The sequence below is a fragment of the Trichomonas vaginalis genome, chromosome IV (assembly GCF_026262505.1).
Source record: "Trichomonas vaginalis G3 chromosome IV, whole genome shotgun sequence".
Lineage (NCBI taxonomy): Eukaryota > Parabasalia > Trichomonadida > Trichomonadidae > Trichomonas > Trichomonas vaginalis.
This window is the reverse complement of record NC_067206.1, coordinates 14,444,889-14,466,269: the sequence shown is the minus strand read 5'-3', so window position 1 is coordinate 14,466,269 and position 21,381 is coordinate 14,444,889. Positions and strand designations below refer to the sequence as shown.

The window sequence follows — 21,381 nt, the reverse complement described above, 5'->3', positions numbered from 1 at the left end:
ACATATTCTTTGTCAGCTTTGTTGTCAACATCTGTTTTCAAAAGAAGTTCATTTATAGGTTTCTCGTTTAAAGTTCCTTTTGTTGGATTTATACAGACAGTATGGTTCTTATTGTCTTGAAACAGAAACTCATCTGTCATTGGGTTTATTGTCAGTTTTAAGTTTCCTTCTTTCAATGACTCAGATATCTTAGAATAGTTTGAAAAGTTTGTTGTGTTCTTATTTAGAGCTTGCATAATGAGTTGTCGGTTGTGTTGTATTTCTCTTATGGAAGCAATATCTTTCGACATTTTTATTCTAGATAAAATATGCTTTCAATAGAAAAAGAAAATTCAAGAGTTGCTACAACTAAACCATTAGATGAACTTTTTACTAATGTCGGTCAAAAGTTTGAGACAGAGACCGTAAAGCATGAAGGCTATCGTTTTGACTACCCATTAAGATGGCTAAGAGACCCATCCGTCACAAAAGCTATTGGCTTTCGTAGAATGAAGTTCATTTCAGAAGCCATACATGGTTTCCCATTTACGGTCGGTTTTGAAGTTCGATACTATAACAAAGAAAAACGTATGTATGAGAAATTTGAACAGGGAAAACTTTTACAAGTTAGTTTGCTTGTAAACTTAGAAACAACTCTTCAAGCTTTTCAAGAAAAAATAAACGATATCTATCTCGAATATGCAAACCAGTATAACATTGACGAGGGAGAGTACCATCTCGATATTATTTATGACAGGAAAAATGCAACTGTTAAAATCAATAGAATAGAAGACCTTGGAGAAAACGTTTATATTTCTACAAAATATAACAACTTGGCATGGTATAGATTTTTGAGGATGTTAAATCAGCCTGCAGCATATCCAGTACACCCAGACTTTTATGAAGTCGAAAACCCTAATGGAACATATGAAAATGTTTTCGACCAAGATGCTATTATTGTTCATGCTTCATTTTCTGGCGCCCAAAACTCTTTCTTATGCTTGGCAAATGACTTTTACGAAAAACCTACAAAGTTATACGAACCACCAAGTGGAAGTATTTCAGACTTTCAAGTATGGTTTACTACAGATGGAAGAAAAAGAATAATTCCATTATACCATGCGTTTTACTTAGAACTTAGTTTCATATACAACTACTATCGAACGGTAAAAATATAACTTTTTAATACGGTTGAGGTGTTGGATTTGGTTGCCAACTAGACTGTGGTGCAGGTTCAGGCTGTTGTATAACAGGAGCTTGTTCTTCTGGTTCAGGGTCTTTAGGTATAATACCAACGAACTGACCTACCCTTTTACCAATATTTTTGACTCCGTTCCAAATTCCTCTTCCTACGGTTTTTATTCCATTCCATATACCTCTTCCAACATTTCGAAAGAAGTTTCCTATCTTACTGAAGAAACCCATTTTACTATATGTAAAAATCTAATGTCCGCCTAGTCTCTTACGTTTCCTGTTGAGTTCCATAGCATTCTTTAACTGGAGCTCATACATTCTGTTTCTCCTCTGGTAGAAAACATATTCTGGGTCAACTCCTGTGTTCGCGTCATCTGCATAAAGTTGTTTATATCCGACTTCAGGGTTTGTATAAAACTCTTTCCATCTCATATTTGCATACCATGGTGGCAAACCTAACGCAGCGTCATTTGACATGGCAGTTTGCATTTGTACATCTGTTGGCACTTGACCATAGTTTGCCATTGCAGTTTGTATTCTAACTTCATTTGGAATATTCTCTGGGTTTGGTTGTCCAGGTTGCTGTGCATTCGCTAAGTTCTGTGCGTCCATTTAATATTAGATAAAAATATCTCTTACGAGTACATATACTGAACATTTGCAGGCATTGGTTCATCTTCATATTCTCTGTACTTTTCTGCCACGTCAAAGAAATAAATGACACAATGGAAAAAACCTAAAACAAGTAGTCCGATTTCAAACCACATTTACTTACTAATAAAATTTCTTTATTGTGACACTTTCTCCAGTTTATAGGACCTCTCTCATATTCTATCTTGTCATATATAAACTCATAGTCATGTATGTCCTCTAACCATCTCATAACGGTTTCCAAACCACTTTTATCGGATGTAAAGTAAAAGCATGGATGGTTATGTATAACGTCTAAAGTTTCTAAAGAGTCTCTCAAAGTCCAGTCTACTTGGTATTGAAAATCCCATGTGTTATAGAACGGCGGGTCCACTATAAAGAAAACATTTTCCTTGTCTTTATATTTTTCATACAAATCTGTCCAATGACATCTCACAAACTCTATACCCTCAATATATTTATCTATGTCCTCTTTGAAAACATTTGTATAGTTAAGATATAAAACTTTTGACATAAGTGTTTCAATGTCATGAACTCTTATAGCACCACTATATAATAGTCTAGCAGATATACTATTCCAGTCTATATATTCTGCTTTTTTCAAAACCTCTCTCACAATATTTTTGTTATCTAATGGTATACGTTCCATCTTACCTATAGGTATCTTTTCTTTTAACTCTTTCAATATTTTGTTAGTGTCTGGAATATGTTTGAGACGGTCCATATAGTTGTCGAAGTCATTGCATATAATCTTTGAGTCTGGGAATATTATATGGCACAAATGGGATATATAGAAACTTCCACCGAACAAATCTACAAATGTTAGACCATTCGGTAGTTTCTTAAGTTCTCTCAATATAATATCTTTACATCTACTCTTATTTCCAAAGAACGGTAACGGTGGTTTTGTAAAATTCATTTATATATAATAATAAAAATGTTTTTTCCTGAAAAGTGACAGAAAAGTGACAAAACATGTACGAAGAAGTCTTGACAAAACATTTTACGAAGAAGTCTTGACAAAACATTTACGATGAAATCATGAAAATTCAAGAGGTGAGAAAACAGGTGAGAAAACAGGTGAGATCTCACCTCTTCACCTAAAATATATTTTTGTCTGATTTTACGAAGAAGTCTTGACAAAACATGTACGAAGAAGTCTTGACAAAACATGTACGAAGAAATCATGACAAATTCAAGAGGGTAGAAAAGAGGTTAGAAAAGAGGTTAGATCTAACCTTCTACCCTAAACTTTATTTTTGTCTGATTTTACGAAGAAATCTTGACAAAACATTTACGAAGAAATCTTGACAAAACATTTACGAAGAAATCTTGACAAAACATTTACGAAGAAGTCTTGACAAAACATTTACGAAGAAGTCTTGACAAAACATTTACGAAGAAGTCTTGACAAAACATTTACGAAGAAGTCTTGACAAAACATTTTACGAAGAAGTCTTGACAAAACATGTACGAAGAAGTCTTGACAAAACATTTACGAAGAAGTCTTGACAAAACATTTACGAAGAAGTCTTGACAAAACATTTACGAAGAAGTCTTGACAAAACATTTACGAAGAAGTCTTGACAAAACATTTTACGAAGAAGTCTTGACAAAACATGTACGAAGAAGTCTTGACAAAACATTTACGAAGAAGTCTTGACAAAACATTTACGAAGAAGTCTTGACAAAACATTTACGAAGAAGTCTTGAAAAAACATTTACGAAGAAATCTTGACAAAACATTTACGATGAAATCTTGACAAAACATTTACGATGAAATCTTGACAAAACATTTACGAAGAAGTCTTGACAAAACATTTACGAAGAAGTCTTGACAAAACATGAAAACATATATAATTTGTGAAAAGCTCCTGGAAGACCCGTATATATAAGAACTTCATTATACTCATCAACTTCAAGGCTAGAAGGCACGAAGTGCCTGGAAGCCTCACTACCTTTTTTTTTTTTTTTTTTTTTTGAATTATGCAAAATATGACTAAATAATTATAAATTTCAAGTTAAATTTTAATTTTGATAAATAATTTAAATTTCAAAATATCAAGTTCAGTTCGACTATGTATGTAGTAATTCCTCAATAAAGTGCCAAAACCCTATTAAAATATATGAACATTTTCAACATTTTAATGTTTTTATTTAAAAATTTGTTGGAATATGAGCTTCAAACAATTATTATGTAAATAAAAATAATTAAATATATGTATTTATTCGTATTACAACCGTAGTAAGTCGATTCTTCCTTTCTTCTACTGAGTTTTGAATTTGATTTCGAATTGTAAAGAGATTCAAAGGGAAAATACTAGCGGAGAAAAACTACCTCCATGAAAGGGTCATAATGGAGTCAAGTTGTATTTTTTGATATTTTTTGCTTTTCGAGCCTAAATAGGTAGCCAAGATAATGCCTAAAAATAAGGTTCTAAATTCTGAAGTTTACATGATCCTCTCGTGTGCACCCTTAACAATTTTCATTTTTTTCTTTTAACAATTTCGTTTTATTTCCATTTATTGTTAAATGATTTTTAGCATACACCTTTCTTTGTTCATCTTCTAAATACAATTTATTTTTTCTTAGATATAATTCTATTCATTCAATTCGATCGTCATTTTTCAGTACATGATCGTAATTTTCAATTATTGATCGCGATTTTACTTCAGAATTTGTTCGCAATATTGCTTATCAAAATTATATCTCTATTCTCTCATTTCTGTTTAGTCAATATCATTACACTCCTATTGTCTAATAACATGCTATTAATTTTCTTAAAATTAAAAAAAAAATATCAACTTTTAAAAACAGAAACTTAACATCCTTAGGTCAATGGATTTTGATGTGAGATACATTTAATCTGTTTTTCTTTTTTTATTTTAAATAATTGAATATTTATAGTTGTTATGGGTCTTACATCATGTAAAACGAATTTTCTTAAAGTAAATTTACTTTTTTTCAATCTTTCTTACATATTTATTAAAAAAAATTATCCAAAAAAAGATGTTTTAGAATGAAAAAAAATAGAAAAATCTTCATTTATAGTCTTTCTTGAATGTATACGTTTTGATTTTTTTCTTTTTTAAAAAATTCAATTTCTAGAAAAATCGAGAAAAAATCATTTTCTTCTTTTTTTTAGGACGCCATAACCATTGAAATCTCCTCTCAGGACGCCATAAACTATTCAATTATGGTGTAAACTTCTCAAAAAATGAATAGTTTACATCAGGACGCCTTAGGACGCCAATCCTTTACGCGCCCAAATTCTTATTGAAGTCTCTTAGGAATGAGTCAGAAGACATACATTGAGAAATAAATCATGATAGACAAAATAAAATATATACTCATCATTAATGTTATCGATATATAAATTAAAATTCCAAATAATTCTTTTGCAAAGAGCTTGATTTGATTGGCATAAACAATTTATGCATATTATGACTAGTCACAATCAAAATTTGTTATTTTTATTATTAAAATCTTGTAGTTTACGGTCTTTTTCCATTTTGAACCGAGCATTTCCACAGTATGAAAAGAAAAATGTTATAATATCGAATTTATTATATATAACTCCTTTTGAATTTTTTTTATCAAGAAAAAGTGACGAGTTTTCATTTGACACTTTCCGAAGAAAAAAAAATTCATGAATAGGAGAGCCCCTCGTTTCTTTTCTCGCCAACCAGAACAGTTCGGAGGCAAAATTCCCTTCATTGTAACCGACATTATTGATGAACTCCGCAAGCAAAACGCCACAGATGCAGAAGGAATTTTCAGATTAAGTGGATCCGCTGCACAAGTAACAGAACTTCTTCTGGAACTTGATTCAGGAAGAGTTAAGGACTGGTCAAAGTATAATAGCGTACACACAATTGCTTGCACCTTAAAGAAATATTTCAGAGAAATGATACCAAACTATCCATTGTTCCCACATTCTATATATGGAGATCTTCAAGATGCATCAAATCAAGCTAACAAACAAATTATGATTGAAAAATACAAAGCCAGTTTCGAAAAATTATCAAAACCAAGACAACTTACGATTGCTTACTTATTTAAATACATCCTTGAGATCGAAGAAAATAAAGCAAAGAACAAGATGAATGCAGTTAATCTTGCTATCGTTTTCTCACAAAATCTTCTTTGTTCACTTGATACAAGCAAAGAGGCAACACTCATCAACAATGCTATTCAAAACAAGATTATACAGACTCTTATTGACGTCGGCCATCAAGTTTTCGACGATATTAACACAGATGGCGCAATTCTTACTGATGATGACATGCCAATTATTGCCATCCCACCAGTTCCTAAATCCGATATCGAAAAGTTCATTATGCTCAGAGATATTCGAAGAAGGTCTTATATCCCGTACATTCCGGCCGATATGTTCCGCGATCCAAGATTTGTAAGACCAACTAGAACTGTTGTCTTCGACAAAGTTACTAAGAAAGAAAAGGACACAAATATGAAATTAAATGAAGGTTTAGGTTCAACTGATCAGATTGTATGGAACAACAGCGCTGTTTAGATTTGTTAATACAATATTTTTTGTTTAATTTCATTTTGTGGTTTAAATATAAATAATAATTTTTATTTCATTTTATTTTCAAGTAAACATGATACTGTTTTGGGTAACAACACATCGAATGTCACAACGATATCAAGTTATTCATTTGCAAACTCAAAATTATTGCGTACAGTAAACTTCGAATCAAATAATAAACTCACAACAATCATGGTCAATGCATTTGATGGTTGCAGTTCATTATCGACAATCACACTTCCAACAAGTTTGACCACTATTGATCAATATGCATTTAGTTATTGTTCAACTTTGAGATCAATTTCATTTCCTAACTCACTGACATCTATTGGAAGAAACGCATTTCAATATTGCACATCACTCACAACAATTACTTTCTCAAATGTAGTTTCAATGACTATTAAAGAATATTGTTTCATTAACTGTAATTTGTTAGATTCTGTATCATTTGGAAATGGCTTGAGTTCATTAGGATTCAACTGTTTTGAGAATTGCATTCGACTTGAACAGTTAAGATTTCCTGCATCACTCAAATCGATCGGTATGAACTGCTTCTTCAATTCAGGTCTGAAGAATGTCATCTTTCCAGAAGACAGTGTTTTCTACGACATCAGTCCATCATCATTCCGAGGATGCACACAACTTACAAATATCCAACTTCCTGTCAATGTCCGAAGTCTTGGCGAAAACTGTTTCGAATCTACTAAGCTCTCTATTTTCAGTGTTCCATGTTCTGTTGTCACTATCAGCAGTTATTCATTCCGAAACTGTTATGAACTTAGTGAATTCATCATTGTTGAAAACAACAATCTGAAAACGATCGAAGATCGTGCATTTGATGGCTGCACTCGTCTTCGTTTGTTCCGAATTGAATCGAGTAACTTCTTCACCGTATTCAACGGTGCACTTTTTAACAAAAACATGTCTACACTTATTTGTTTCCCACCAGCATCTTCTATCAAGTACTTCTCATTCCCCGAAGAAGTTCGCATTGTTGGTAGTGGTGCATTCTTTGGATGTCGTAGTATCATGAGTATTCTTATCCCAGACAACTCCATCGAACGTATTGGAACGTTTTCATTCGCAAACTGCACTTATCTATGGCATTTTTAAACATTTTGTGTTGTTTAACTCACCAAACAGTACTTATACACTCATTATTTAGGTCATATATCTTAAATTGGGTCTAACTTTTTATTTGTTTATATAAAAATGCCCAGATATAAAAACAAATATAAAAATAACCCTGCTGAGCTATAAAAATGTGTATCTTCGATTTTTGATAGAATCTTATATAAAAAAATAGTGATATCATGGTGATTTGAATTGGTGAGTTTGAGGTAAATGGAGAAACCATGATTCTTTGAATTTCATAATTTTTTAGTATATAATTCAAAGTTTAAACACCTGACACAGTGAAACCATAAAAAACATAGTAAATATTATGTAAAAAAGCGTCATATCATTGACAACTATTACATTCATATTTTCATGTCCTCACCAACTTCAATCAAGGGATATTTATGAGACTCTATATTCTTTGTTCCTAGGTTTTTTTGGCTGCAGCACCCTTTTTTAATCGATTGGCGATTGATCAATATTGAATTAGATCAAGTTCAAGGCGTTTTAGCAAATATTGATCATCTTCTACAGAATTTCGATAGTTCTATTAAAGAAACGGAAAATGATATTGAGGAAATCATTTCCCTTGTTAGTAGATACCCAGATGATCTTAAAGCATTCAATGGCATTACTCCACGTGACTTACGTAATAAAGAACTCAAGGATATGTACGATGAATTGAAAAATGATATCAATATTCTCCTGGAAAGTATACAAATTAAAAAAGTATCTGAAATCGAGGAAAAAATGAAAAGCAAGGATAGGATTAAAGAGCTATATAATAATAAATACAAATTGAAATCACTAGTATTGCGCTGCATTGCACCAGAACCAGAAAAAAGAATAGATGCAGCTTTTATTAAAAACTGCGTCTTAAAAAAAGCAACGAAGCTTGAGAAAGAACAGAAACTTGAGTTCGAGAAATTGTTCCAGGCAGGAATTCTTGATCAGGTTGAACATTTAATCAATAATAATTTCCCTATTGAACGAATTATAGAGAAACTCAACTTGGTAGTTCCATTGCCCGAATTCGTTGCTAGAAAGAATGAGCTGTCTTTTAGGGCAGAAAAAAATACCAAATAATTTTTTTATTTTCTAATTTTAACATCAATAATTACTTTTTTGTTGACAAATAAACTTTTAATGCATTAGACAAAAGTGCGATGGTTCTTTTTTATAATCGAATCAAGATCTTTATTGCATATCACTCAAAATCAGTTGATTCTTTGAATATATTTTTAAAAGACCGCATCTAACTAATAGAAGATACAATTGATAGGCTAAAATTGAAAAAAATTGAAGGGATTAACAAAAACAAGAGAAATCTAGAAATTTTATCATCAAAAATACAGCTTATTGATTGGTTCTCATATTTAGATGAAATTAAACAAATAAAAAAATTCTTAACTGTTGAACGTTAACAAAATTTTTTAGGTTGTAAAAAAAATCAAAAAATGGCGAATATTCCACAACTATCTCCATATTCGAATGAATTTGGGTTAGTTCAATACATCATGCAGAACCAACTCAACACACCGAAATTCAAAATATCCGAAATGTATGATATTGGAGAAGCAAAACAAATTAATGAATTCAATTCATATGTTGAAAAGCTTCCAGTTGCAAATATCGTTGATATTTTCCTTAATGTTAAAGAATTATCACAGCCATTGGCTGATATTATGCACCGCGGAATTAAACTTCGTCAAAAAGGAGGGCTTAAGATACGTGTAGGATCTATTAAACTCGATGAGACAGCCAAATCATACCAATACATTCATTGCATTGTCGCTCTCGGCAACGTAATTAACTTCCAACGTGAAGATTGCGAAACTTCAGACGAAACATACGCTACAGGCGAAGTACCAGAGAGCTACTTAGGCACAAATCACTCAGTTCGTATCTCCGCAGATGGAGAATACATCATTTACAATCAATCACAAATCAAAAGCGTTCATCTCGTTAGATTCCTTGGTGGCGACAACGCAGCCTCAGATAAGAAAGAAGTACACTACTGCTCAAACTGTGGTAAGCCAAATGCCACTCTTTGGTGCGAACAAGACCAAGTAAAATTATGTACGAAATGTGATGCCGAATTACACAACGGAAACAAACTCTTAATGAATCACAAACGTCGTCCAATCTCAGAAGCAACCGCAGAAACCATCCCTTGCCCACATCATCCAAGTTCAATGTTGCAATACTACTGCGAGAAATGCCACATGCCTGTCTGCATGGAATGTAAGATCAGTGGCAACCACTCTAAAGGAGAGTTCCAGAATCATAAGCTTATCCCACTCACAAAGGCTTACAACGACGGTTTGAATTCCATTAAAAAACTGTCGGCAATTTTGAATGGCCGAATTTCGAAATTGAAAGGAGATTTGCAGACAGCGACCACCAGGCTCAATACACTCAACGAGAACACGAGAGCTGTCGAAGCAGAGATAAATAGACTTGCACAAGAAGCAATTACGCAATTAAGGTTATTAAGTGGTCGCAAAGCAACAACAATCAAATCAGTCAAAGCAGAGTTGCAAAGAAAACTCGATGAAGTCGAGAAATACGAAGAAAACATCCAATTCCATAAAACTAATTCTGATCCTGTCACTTTTCTCAATGCTTTGACACATCGGAATGAGATTATTGATGAACTCAAGGCAGGAACAGATATTCCATCACTTCCACGATCAAACGACCAATTTGCTGTTTACGGTAAATTGGAAGTTTCAAAACTCGATGTTGATGACGAAAGTGATTCCGCTGTTTCAGAAACAGATGCAGGAATGGAGCCAGAACCAGATAACTCAGCAACAATGTCCCGCGAAGTCACTCAGAACAGCCAGGACGAAGAGCCAGAAGAGTTCGATGAAAGATATCTAAAACCACAAGAAAAGAAAGCTCATTTCACAAAATTGGCAAAAATTGCCAGTAGAAAAGAGCAAAAATATTCATCGAAAGGAATGAAATTAAACTTCCAGCCTTTCTTCGAATCAAAGCTAGTTGTTGATGCTGAAATGCAACGTCGTCTTTACATGTGTTTGCCATTCAAAGAAATGCCTGAAACACACATGATGTTTGCTACTTATAGAGATGGAAGATCGATACCGAAATTGCATAAAATGATTGATAACAAAGGTATAACAATCATTGTCGCATCGGCAAATGATAGATTGTTTGGTGCTTTCTGTGCTACAAAGTGGAATTCCGATGGAACTCCTTTCGGAAAAGGTTCTTCCACTTTCATCTTTTCTTTGACTGAAGACGCTTTCATTCCTAACCACGGACAGGCAGAAGAACAAATCTGCATGGTGGGAGAAAGAGATAAGTTGGAATTCGGTAACGGAGACTTAGTTTTCGCAGGAAATTTCGATGAATGCCATTCAGAACTCGAGAACTCTTACACAATAGGAGTTGCTTATGGAAGTGACACCGCAATGAATTTCCTGACTGGAGCTAAGGATTTCGCGGTTGACGATCTCGAAGTTTGGGGATTTTTCGCTCCAGAATAATTTTATTTATTTTTTATTTTATTTTTTATTGTTTTACAAAAAAATATTAATATCAGATTAAACAAAAATCGTTTCCTTTTCATTGATGTTTAAACATTTTCATTCTTTATTTGAGAATAATAGAGAACCATAAAATAAAAATAATTTAGTTTGTAATTAGCCAGATCCGGATTTTTTTGAGTCTTTTCAACCGGAATTGACCACCGAATTTAAGATAACAAATCAATAAACTATGAAAACCATTCTAGATTTCATTTGTGTTTGATTAAATTCTTAGCTTAATATTTAGTGAAATAAGTATTTTATGATGATTTAAATCATTCAAATCTATAGGAATCATTAAGAAAGGGATATATTTAAAAAGGTAAATACAAATAATATACAATTTACATGAGAATGAAAACAAATAAGTATGAAGGAGAGACTGGGATGTCAAATTTGTTGTGTACTTTGCAACTAAAAAGACCACACTCGTTAATGGCAGTAACTGGAAGAAGAGATGTTTCAATAAGTTCTTGAATGAATCTTCGTTCTTTGTTATCGATGAAGACACCACATTTAAGAGAAATGCACCCTGAAAATGCACCATTCTCAATAATTTTGATAGATGATGGAATATTAATCATCTTAAGAGAAGTGCAGTTTGCGAATGAAAACGTTCCAATACGTTCGATGGAGTTGTCTGGGATAAGAATACTCATGATGCTACGACATCCAAAGAATGCACCACTACCAACAATGCGAACTTCTTCGGGGAATGAGAAGTACTTGATAGAAGATGCTGGTGGGAAACAAATAAGTGTAGACATGTTTTTGTTAAAAAGTGCACCGTTGAATACGGTGAAGAAGTTACTCGATTCGATTCGGAACAAACGAAGACGAGTGCAGCCATCAAATGCACGATCTTCGATCGTTTTCAGATTGTTGTTTTCAACAATGATGAATTCACTAAGTTCATAACAGTTTCGGAATGAATAACTGCTGATAGTGACAACAGAACATGGAACACTGAAAATAGAGAGCTTAGTAGATTCGAAACAGTTTTCGCCAAGAATTCGGACATTGACAGGAAGTTGGATATTTGTAAGTTGTGTGCATCCTCGGAATGATGATGGACTGATGTCGTAGAAAACACTGTCTTCTGGGAAGATGACATTCTTCAGACCTGAATTGAAGAAGCAGTTCATACCGATCGATTTGAGTGATGCAGGAAATCTTAACTGTTCAAGTCGAGTGCAATTCTCAAAACAATTGAATCCTAATGAACTCAAGCCATTTCCAAATGATACAGAATCTAACAAATTACAGTTAATGAAACAATATTCTTTAATAGTCATTGAAACTACATTTGAGAAAGTAATTGTTGTGAGTGATGTGCAATATTGAAATGCGTTTCTTCCAATAGATGTCAGTGAGTTAGGAAATGAAATTGATCTCAAAGTTGAACAATAACTAAATGCATATTGATCAATAGTGGTCAAACTTGTTGGAAGTGTGATTGTCGATAATGAACTGCAACCATCAAATGCATTGACCATGATTGTTGTGAGTTTATTATTTGATTCGAAGTTTACTGTACGCAATAATTTTGAGTTTGCAAATGAATAACTTGATATTGTTGTGACATTCGATGGTAATGTAACTGATTCGATGTCGTTTGTCAACTGAATGACAGTGTTTTTGTATATATCATACATAATCATTTGATCATCTAATGTTAATTGAGCACCTGGAGCAAATCCTAGATTAACATTTTTTGGAAATGCACCTCCTTCTAACTTCTTGATTGTTGAAGGTAATTGAACATTTTGAAGATTTTTGCATCCATCAAAAGCTTTTTGGTATATAGTTGTTACTCCTTCTGGAATAACTATTTCTCTAATTGGGCAATTTTTGAATGTATTCAAGTAGAGTGTTGTAATATTCGATGAGAGTTTTACTTTTGTTAATGAAAAACAATATGAAAATGCTCCTGTTTGAATAATTTTAACTGAATCTGGGATATCTATACTCTTTAAGCTTCCAATACAAAACGCATAATCTTCTATCTTGGTAATTTTATCATGTAATTCTATTGATTCGATCTTAGTTGATATGAATGAATGAGATCCTATTATTGTTACATATGTAGGAACTTTGTATGATGGTCCAATATCATTTGGATATTTAACAATTTTAGATTTATCTTTTGAGAATAAAATTTCATTGTCTGAAATAAAATTTGGATTCAAAGGATGACATGTAATAGATCTTAAAGGTGAAACTTTCTCAAGTGAATTCGGATGGAAATAAGATACTTTTTCTGGAATATAAAGTGTTGTTATTATTGAAGATTGAAAAGCGTTAAATTCAATTCTTTGAAGTTTCGAATCTGTTGGAATATTTACAAGTGATAACGATGTGCATTGATAAAAGCAATATTGTTTTAATTCTAAAACTTCTTTCAGAATTGAAATACTTGTGATTTTTGTGTACGCAAAAGCAGAATCTTCAATTTTACTTAAGTGTGCTGGAAGAATAACACTTGTTAGAGAACTGCATGAATAAAATGCACGTTGTTTGATAATTGTAAGATATTCACAATTTGTGAAATCAACTGCTGAAAGTTTAGTGCATTGATAAAAAGCACAGTCTGAAACCGTTTCAAGTTGTGATCCTGATGGAAATGAGACTGATTCAAGAGTAGATTGACTTCCTTGAAATACAAAGTTATTACATTGATTATCGCTATATGTTCCTGCAAGTGTGATACATGATGCTCGGATTGAAATACTAACAACATCTTTTGTAGATAATAGAATAGTACCTGGATCATTGTAATCCTCCAGTTAATTAAAATAAACCACCTATTCAAATTTCTGAGATATTCAAAATAAATCAAATTCAATGATATCATTTCCAAAGATTTTGATATGGAACTATAGTTTGGTAAAAAAAATTAAATTTCTAAGTTATTTAGAAGTTCCTCATCTCTGCAATGCTTTCCAACTTGAATGTTTTATTGTGTACAAGCTAACTGTGCCTTAGAGCGATAGACAGGTCTGAAATTTATTGATATTGAATGAAATTTAGTTAGAGATTTCACTGAAATAACTAAATTTTATTATTATCACTAAGGATGTCAATTTGGAAGAAAAGTGAGAAAATTCCTAAAATGCTAAAAATGAATTTTCCAAACATACTTTTTGATCTCATTTTTTTGATTTTGAAAAAAATTTGGAGAGAAGAACTCTTCGTTTTTGAATTTTGTCACGATGGTTTTAAAGTATATTAGACACATGTATTGATATTACTATTTTTGTATATTTTGAGAGAAAATCCCTAAAAAGTGAGAAAATCTGAGACGGTTTGAGAAAATATATAAACTATTGAAAATTTGAATTAAACTTCTAATTTGGAAAAAAGAAATTTGGAAAGAAGAAAATTCAAAAATCGAGATTTAGACTCAGTATCAAATGGAGAACAAAATGTTTCTTCATATGAAGGGAAAAAATTTTCTTGAGAAGAAATAGAGTTTTTAAAATTTTATTGTATGTAATAAAATAAACAAATATTAAAATTATTTTTGATAACAAGAAAATTCCCAACAGAAAATATTTGAGACAAAGAAAAAAGAAAATTGAAAAATATTACTCTCCTTTACATTTCTTGAGATTTTCAATTTATTTTTATAAAATTGACAATTTTATACGTTTAGATGAAAATAAGTGATTTTGCTTGAAATAAAAATTATTGTTTGTTTACAGCTATCAAATAGATTTTTGCTATTTTGATTAAAATTTGTTAATCAAATTAATAATTTTTTTCTAAATATCTTAAATATCTGGATCACTCACTGATACGATGAATTAAACGATAAAAATAATACAAACTCAACTAAGTTTCCTGTCTTTCAACCAAAAAATATTATGCAATTTAAATTAAATTGTTTATTCAAATATAAAACAAAGATGAAATAATTACAGTTATCATAAACTTTATGAATAACTCTGTAATTGGTTCAGATTTTCGTAAAAATATTTTTATTAAAATCGATAAGAATATGTTTACCTACTATCATCACATATCTATAAACAAGAGTAGAGTGATTTTTATCATCGAAACTTTTTAAAAGCTGCAAGCTGGAAGTAAAAATCTTGTTTTTTTTCTGAGTTAGTTGTAGAACTATTGATTCCCGAGTTATCATTGTGATGTAGAAGGATGTCAATGTACTGACTGAAGGATATGAAGTGAATTGAATTTCATTGAATTTCAATTTGATCAAATTTGTTGAAATTATATGAATGTGTCAACTTCTGTATCACTCTCCTTCACTTCTTCCCTATTTTTTCGAGAACGAAGCTAGCTCAGCTTTCGCTGAGCGAATTGACACTTTTGATGCCCTAAACGTACATACTCTCAAATTTATCGAAAAAATAATACTACCTAAACTCGTATATTCTTATTTTAAATATGATATTATCCTTAGATTCCACACTAGAATATATTTAAATCAACTTTTAAAAAAGTTCGAATCCTGCGCGTCTCACTTTTTAAATTTTCCAAATGGAAAATTATATTCTCCTAAAACGAAAACAATTTTCCGAATTGACATCCTTAATTATCACATTTGAAAAATATATTTGGTGAGTAGTATATGAAAATATGACTGATGTTGCACGGATCAAATCAATATTTGTTCAGTTGTGATTCTAGATTCTCCAATTATCGTGAATTTATGACTCTATGTGGAGGTAACAAGTATAATATGTAGCTATATCATACAATCAGAATTCTTAATCAATAATGATAATAAATGATTGATAATTGAGAATTGAGGAAAGAGCTAAAGGTATTACAGAGCTTTATGAATTTATTCAGACAAATAACGTTGCTATAACACAATTTATGTTCGAAAATGTTTATAAAACAATAAGAAAGTTCGAAAATACTGTTATTGTTTCGGGACTTTCATATTAAAAGTTCTACAAATTCTAAACAATTGCCGAAATTAACAATTTCCTATGCTAAACTAATCCTAATATCGCTTTTAGTTAATGACCGCAATATTATGAATAAAAACACATCAAAATTATATGTAATAGCAATGAAATGATGGTAGCAGGACGACTTTGCTAAATTTATTTCAATCTATTTTGATTTTTCCTCTTCTTCATCATCCAGATCTGTGGAATCATAATCCTGTATCAAGTCATCTAATTCTAGGAGCTTTATTGCGAGTTTTTTCATGAATTGCTCTTCGTTGTAATTTGGTTTATTCTGTTTCACAAATTCGATGCATTTTTCCGCTGAAAACTTACTCATACGATTATTAATTGATCTGAAATAGCTGTCAATAAGTTGATCATAAGTGTACCTAACACTCATAATTTCTTTGCAAAAATAAATGAATTGATCATTCAATCTCGAAAACAAATAGTGCAAATCTCAGTGAAGGTCAAGCATATTCACTATTTATCAAATTGTTCATATCAGGTTTTTCCTCAAATGTTGAAAATGATAGAAGTTCGGGAAAATACCTAGACATAATCATGCACATATCTATGAATATCGTTAGCATCTCTTTTGTCACAGTCAATTTCTAAATTAGATTCTGATAAATCAATACATTATTCAATTCCATTAAGTTTCTCCAATTTAAAGTGGGAACTGAAGGGTAGGAGGGACATGTATAGACCATATACCTCTTACCCTTCAATTCCCTCAGAGAAGTTCGAAAACTTTGATGCATTTGGATCTGATTACATCAAAGTTTTCGAACTTTCTATTTAGAATAGGAGCCCGCAAGGCACTGATATAGAGTCAGTGCCTAGTAGGTTCCTATTTTCTTCTCTAAATGGGAGAAACTTTGCTAAGGACTAAGATAACATTCAAAAAAAGTTTCTCCCATTTAGAGTTGGAATTGTAGGGTGAGAGTGTTATTACATGAAATAACATCTCTCACCCGGCAATTCATACTTTGGCGCCGAGAAAAAAAATTGGTGAAATGCGACAACATTTCACCAAAATTTCTCGGCGCCATATAGAGGACTAGAGTCTGCGAGGTACTGATATAAAATCAGTACCTCGCAAGCTCTAGTTCCAAGTCAAAATGGCGGAAAATTGGGCGAAAATCTAATAGTATAAAATAAATTGTAAAGTATTTTGACATGTAAACGTATAACTTGCAAAATTATAACGGACTCTAAAAGGAAAGAAGAAAAAGAAGTTTATAAAGATCCGATTTTCGGAATACCACATCTTCATGATCCAGCAATTATGCGAATTGTTGAAAAGCATGATCCATATAAACAAATGAACGAATCAATGAAATTAATGGCGAAAAAATCTCAACAAAGACTGCGCGCGGTTAAGAGTGCAAAACCTCGCTTTATCCACTCGAGGTTTAATATGGATGCATTGAAAAAATCACCCTTAATGTGTTTTCCGCACTTTGACGAAATGACTACATATCTCGATCAGTGGTTTACTAATAGAAATCAAATGGAAGCATCGATTTTAACCTCAAATCAAAGAGGAACATTTATTGCATTATCAAAATTTTGCGATTCACTTTTTCTACTTCTTCAAGAAACAGCACGTGCATCTCCTATTTCTCCTGCACCATTATCTGGTATATATAAGTGGTATCTTCAAAGAGATACTGTTATAAATCAAAGCAAAAACTTAAATATGCCAACACAAAACGAAAATGTTACAATTATAGAATTGCCAAATGGCAAAAAGATTGAGATTAACAACAATGATCTCAACCCTAAATATATCCTCAGTCGAGTTACTCTAACTCCTGAAATGATTTTGAATGAGTTTGATGCTGTGAAAAAAGAACCTCCTCTAGTTGAAAGAAAGGTAGAAAAGAAGAAAGTCACTAAATCACCAACTATCTTACTCAATCCAGTTGTACCTCCTCTTAAGAAGCGGGAAGATGAATTCGAAGAAAAGAAAGAAGAGGATAAGTTTGATTACGCAAAACTTCATAAAAGGCTAGTAGCTGAAAGGGAAGCAGAAGAGGAAGTCGATAGAATGGCTACTGCCTTGGCGCGAAAGACTCATATAGGAGTTCGTTCGTATACATTAAGGAAATGATATTTTGTTTGTATGTTATTATATAAAAACCATGTTTGTTCGTATACATTAAGGAAAAACTCAACAACTATAATATTTAATAAGCATCTAGTGAAACCTTGTTTAAATTTTTGTTATGAAAGAAGGCATTCGACTTGAGGTGACCCATAGAATAGACTTAGGGGGCTTATATTAAGAAAATAATACTACCTTACGAATCTGATGCATATACTATTCAATTTAGCAAAATTTTGCATGAATTAAACTCCAATTATTACAATTTGTTTTGTCCTCATATAAAATTAGCCCATACGTTATGGTAGAAGATATATGATAGATAGGTAATAAATTGACATTAGTTTTACTTGCTCTCTGTGATTTCTTCTTTAAATATTACATCACATATACAAAAAGAAAGTAATATTGGAAGTTTGTCATATTTCACACTAATTATTAAAGCTCTCAACGATAGAATTTTCGTTAAATAAATGTCCTAATACGCAATAGAAAGATTCACAATTTAGTATTAAGCAAATTCTCACGCCAATTCTAAAAATATGAACTGAAATCGTAAAATACAAGCATTTATCTTAAATAAACTCCTCAAAGTAAAAATAATAATTTCATTTTGTAAAAAAAATTAACAAAATTCTTTTATTCTATATTCTTTTGAGGTGTATTATTCTGAAAAGTGTATTGTCGTATGAGTTTTGATTGTTTAAGTAAAAATAATATTGATAAGATTATATTGGCGTATGTAAGCTCGTAATTACAAAACTGTACGTTGCATATAAATATTTGTGTAATTTTTTTGAATTTTCATATGGAAAATTGTTATTTGAGTGATTGTTGATCAAGTTCCTAGTTGTGATTCCATTAGAGATTGGCACTTTTTGCAAAATAACGTATATTCGTTATTTTCATTCATCTATCGGCGCGTAGCGCCGCTAGATGATATATATATAGTGATTGTCTGTTGCTGAAACATAAAATGATTAAGAATCAAAAACCATTTCTAAAAATGTATTTTTTAAGACTTATTTTTAATAGTTTTCACTCAAAAATTTTCATCATATTTGAAATAATATCATATTCTTAATCTGAGCTATTTGATTGGCGCAAAGCGCCAATCAAATAGCGAAGAAAATGACTTTTCAGTATATTTATTAATAATTTATTATCAAAAGTCAAAAATCAATTAGAGATTAGTATGTTACAACAAATTATGAATCGTAATTCGTTAAAATAATTTTGCCGAACAAACAACTAAAGTTGTTCTCAAAATTTTATTAGCGGCGCGAAGCGCCACTTCGAAAACGATAGGCAAAAAGTGTCTGAAAATTGAGAGAAATGCTGCATTTTCATTTCACATTTTCATCATTTCTTAACCAGACTTTTCAATCAAACTTCTAATGCATCACATTGAACTAATGACTTATTGGAGTGCCAGTATACTTTAAAAGATTCTTAATATGTTCATGTAGTTTCAATTTAATTTTAAAAATTCTAAAATTTTAGATTTTAATCTCTAGCAAGTTCTTTGTCATCATATACTTAATTAGTCTTTAGCTTTACAGCTCCTAAATATCATTATAAATTACAAAATTTCGAATTTAATACTCAAATCAATATCTATGATCGCATCGATATCAAATTACTAAATAAAACTATTAGATTTTCAAATATATTACAATTTTTTGTTATAGCTTAGACATATTCTTCATTTGTGAACCAAACTTCAGCTCCAATTTTGTCAATTATCACGCCAATCTAATGCCTTACCGAAGTGTATTCATTTCACAACAAATTCTTAATAAATTCTTTGCTTTAAATATTTCATTTGAAAAATCTCTAAAATCTCAAATTGTTCTCTAAATTACTTCTGTTGTAAACAGAAATTCATCAAAAGTGACACCTCAGAAAAGCTAAAATATTGAATTTTTGGAACTTTTGATAGAGCACGTTTTTAAATATTAATTAAAGTAAATGTATATTTTGTAAAGATTCTTTTTAATAAAAAAATAAAATTTTGAAGAAGAACACAAAATCTTCTGAAAAATAATATCACATAAACTCATATTATTTTCTAATATATAACTATTTTATATAAAAATCAAATTCAATGATCTTAAAAGCGAAGGATAAACCTCAAAATTTACGAATATAATGAGTGGGAATATAATGCTTATCTATCATAAAACCATATGAAATATCAATTTTTGCTTTACGCCTAATTTTTGACGACAATTAGCAAAAAATGTTAAATGTTAACACTCAGTCCATTTGAATATGAAAAATAAAATTGACTTTGATTAAATGTTTTTATTTATCATGCAATTCTTCTTGCGACCAAAGATTTGAATAAAAGTTCAAAAATAAGATAGCTTAAAAAATAATATACGGTAGTGTTTACTAATAGATGAATAGTATATAAATTCTATTAAAATGGATTTGATCCAAAAAAATATATAAAATTTGATCATAAATAAAATCGTTTTAAATTACTTCTTCATTTAAATTATAACAATTATTTTTGGTTTTATATTTTTTGGATCAAATCCATTTTAATAGAATTTATATACTATTCATCTATTAGTAAACACTACCGTATATTATTTTTTAAGCTATCTTATTTTTTGAACTTTTATTCAAATCTTTGGTCGCAAGAAGAATTGCATGATAAATAAAAACATTTAATCAAAGTCAATTTTATTTTTCATATTCAAATGGACTGAGTGTTAACATTTAACATTTTTTGCTAATTGTCGTCAAAAATTAGGCGTAAAGCAAAAATTGATATTTCATATGGTTTTATGATAGATAAGCATTATATTCCCACTCATTATATTCGTAAATTTTGAGGTTTATCCTTCGCTTTTAAGATCATTGAATTTGATTTTTATATAAAATAGTTATATATTAGAAAATAATATGAGTTTATGTGATATTATTTTTCAGAAGATTTCATTCTATATGCCTATGAAAAGTACTCTCAAAACCAACTTTTTCCTAATTATAATTAAATCTAGAATATTGTATTATGCTTAGTATTATTTCATTTTTCTCATTCAATTTCGAATTTACAAATGTCAAAAAATTGAGAGCTGTCACTTTTGATGAATTTCTGTTTATTACACTTCGATTTAGCTAAAAGTTTATCTTATATTTTACATAATAATCTTTAAAAGGGGCGGCGACAAATTTGCCCAGCCAGTAAAGTATTCAATTTTTTTTGCATTTTTTTAAAGCTTCTTAACTTAAATCATGGAATGTCTCAAAGACAAAAGTAGCATACAGCATGTAAAGCT

At 30.9% G+C, this 21,381-nt stretch overlaps 8 protein-coding genes across 8 annotated transcripts, besides 9 other annotated features; 5 read left to right on the top strand and 3 right to left on the bottom strand.

The window, feature by feature from the left end:
- Positions 1–308: 308 nt before the first annotated feature.
- Positions 309–1,086, top strand: TVAGG3_0091330 (uncharacterized protein; the record flags this gene model as incomplete). Its single annotated transcript, XM_051222461.1, has 1 exon — positions 309–1,086. A coding segment is annotated over one exon (778 nt), but the record flags the coding sequence as incomplete, so codon positions are not given.
- Positions 1,087–1,161: 75 nt separating this feature from the next.
- TVAGG3_0091320 (serine threonine-protein phosphatase family) lies at positions 1,162–1,404 on the bottom strand (the record flags this gene model as incomplete). Its single annotated transcript, XM_051222460.1, has 1 exon — positions 1,162–1,404. The coding sequence occupies one exon, from the start codon at positions 1,402–1,404 to the stop codon at positions 1,162–1,164; it is 243 nt and encodes an 80-aa protein (XP_051107446.1).
- Positions 1,405–4,969: 3,565 nt separating this feature from the next.
- Positions 4,970–5,084: a mobile genetic element.
- Positions 4,970–5,084: a terminal%2Cinverted (terminal inverted repeat of MuDR-1/TvPhantom-1 transposon ID:TVAGG3_0091310).
- A 390-nt stretch (positions 5,085–5,474) lies between these two features.
- On the top strand, positions 5,475–6,359 carry TVAGG3_0091300 (GTPase activator protein; the record flags this gene model as incomplete). Its single annotated transcript, XM_001317385.1, has 1 exon — positions 5,475–6,359. The coding sequence occupies one exon, from the start codon at positions 5,475–5,477 to the stop codon at positions 6,357–6,359; it is 885 nt and encodes a 294-aa protein (XP_001317420.1).
- A 1,429-nt stretch (positions 6,360–7,788) lies between these two features.
- TVAGG3_0091290 (uncharacterized protein) lies at positions 7,789–8,802 on the top strand (the record flags this gene model as incomplete). The annotated part of the gene is made up of 1 exon (XM_001317387.1): positions 8,163–8,579. One exon carries the CDS (start codon positions 8,163–8,165, stop codon positions 8,577–8,579), a length of 417 nt encoding a protein of 138 aa, XP_001317422.1.
- Positions 8,803–8,936: 134 nt separating this feature from the next.
- Positions 8,937–11,077, top strand: TVAGG3_0091280 (zinc ion binding; the record flags this gene model as incomplete). Its single annotated transcript, XM_001317388.1, has 1 exon — positions 8,951–11,008. One exon carries the CDS (start codon positions 8,951–8,953, stop codon positions 11,006–11,008), a length of 2,058 nt encoding a protein of 685 aa, XP_001317423.1.
- Positions 11,078–11,169: 92 nt separating this feature from the next.
- On the bottom strand, positions 11,170–13,960 carry TVAGG3_0091270 (ribonuclease inhibitor domain-containing protein; the record flags this gene model as incomplete). Its single annotated transcript, XM_001317389.1, has 1 exon — positions 11,395–12,711. The coding sequence occupies one exon, from the start codon at positions 12,709–12,711 to the stop codon at positions 11,395–11,397; it is 1,317 nt and encodes a 438-aa protein (XP_001317424.1).
- A 680-nt stretch (positions 13,961–14,640) lies between these two features.
- On the bottom strand, positions 14,641–16,495 carry TVAGG3_0091260 (uncharacterized protein; the record flags this gene model as incomplete). Its single annotated transcript, XM_001317390.1, has 1 exon — positions 16,139–16,375. The coding sequence occupies one exon, from the start codon at positions 16,373–16,375 to the stop codon at positions 16,139–16,141; it is 237 nt and encodes a 78-aa protein (XP_001317425.1).
- A 150-nt stretch (positions 16,496–16,645) lies between these two features.
- Positions 16,646–16,962: a mobile genetic element.
- A 207-nt stretch (positions 16,963–17,169) lies between these two features.
- Positions 17,170–18,150, top strand: TVAGG3_0091240 (uncharacterized protein; the record flags this gene model as incomplete). Its single annotated transcript, XM_001317391.1, has 1 exon — positions 17,267–18,094. One exon carries the CDS (start codon positions 17,267–17,269, stop codon positions 18,092–18,094), a length of 828 nt encoding a protein of 275 aa, XP_001317426.1.
- A 1,806-nt stretch (positions 18,151–19,956) lies between these two features.
- Positions 19,957–19,994: a mobile genetic element.
- Positions 19,957–19,994: a terminal%2Cinverted (terminal inverted repeat of Banshee-A3 transposon ID:TVAGG3_0091230).
- A 1,176-nt stretch (positions 19,995–21,170) lies between these two features.
- Positions 21,171–21,207: a mobile genetic element.
- Positions 21,171–21,207: a terminal%2Cinverted (terminal inverted repeat of Banshee-A3 transposon ID:TVAGG3_0091220).
- A 53-nt stretch (positions 21,208–21,260) lies between these two features.
- Positions 21,261–21,283: a terminal%2Cinverted (terminal inverted repeat of TvMULE transposon ID:TVAGG3_0091190).
- Positions 21,261–21,381: part of a mobile genetic element that runs on past the window's edge.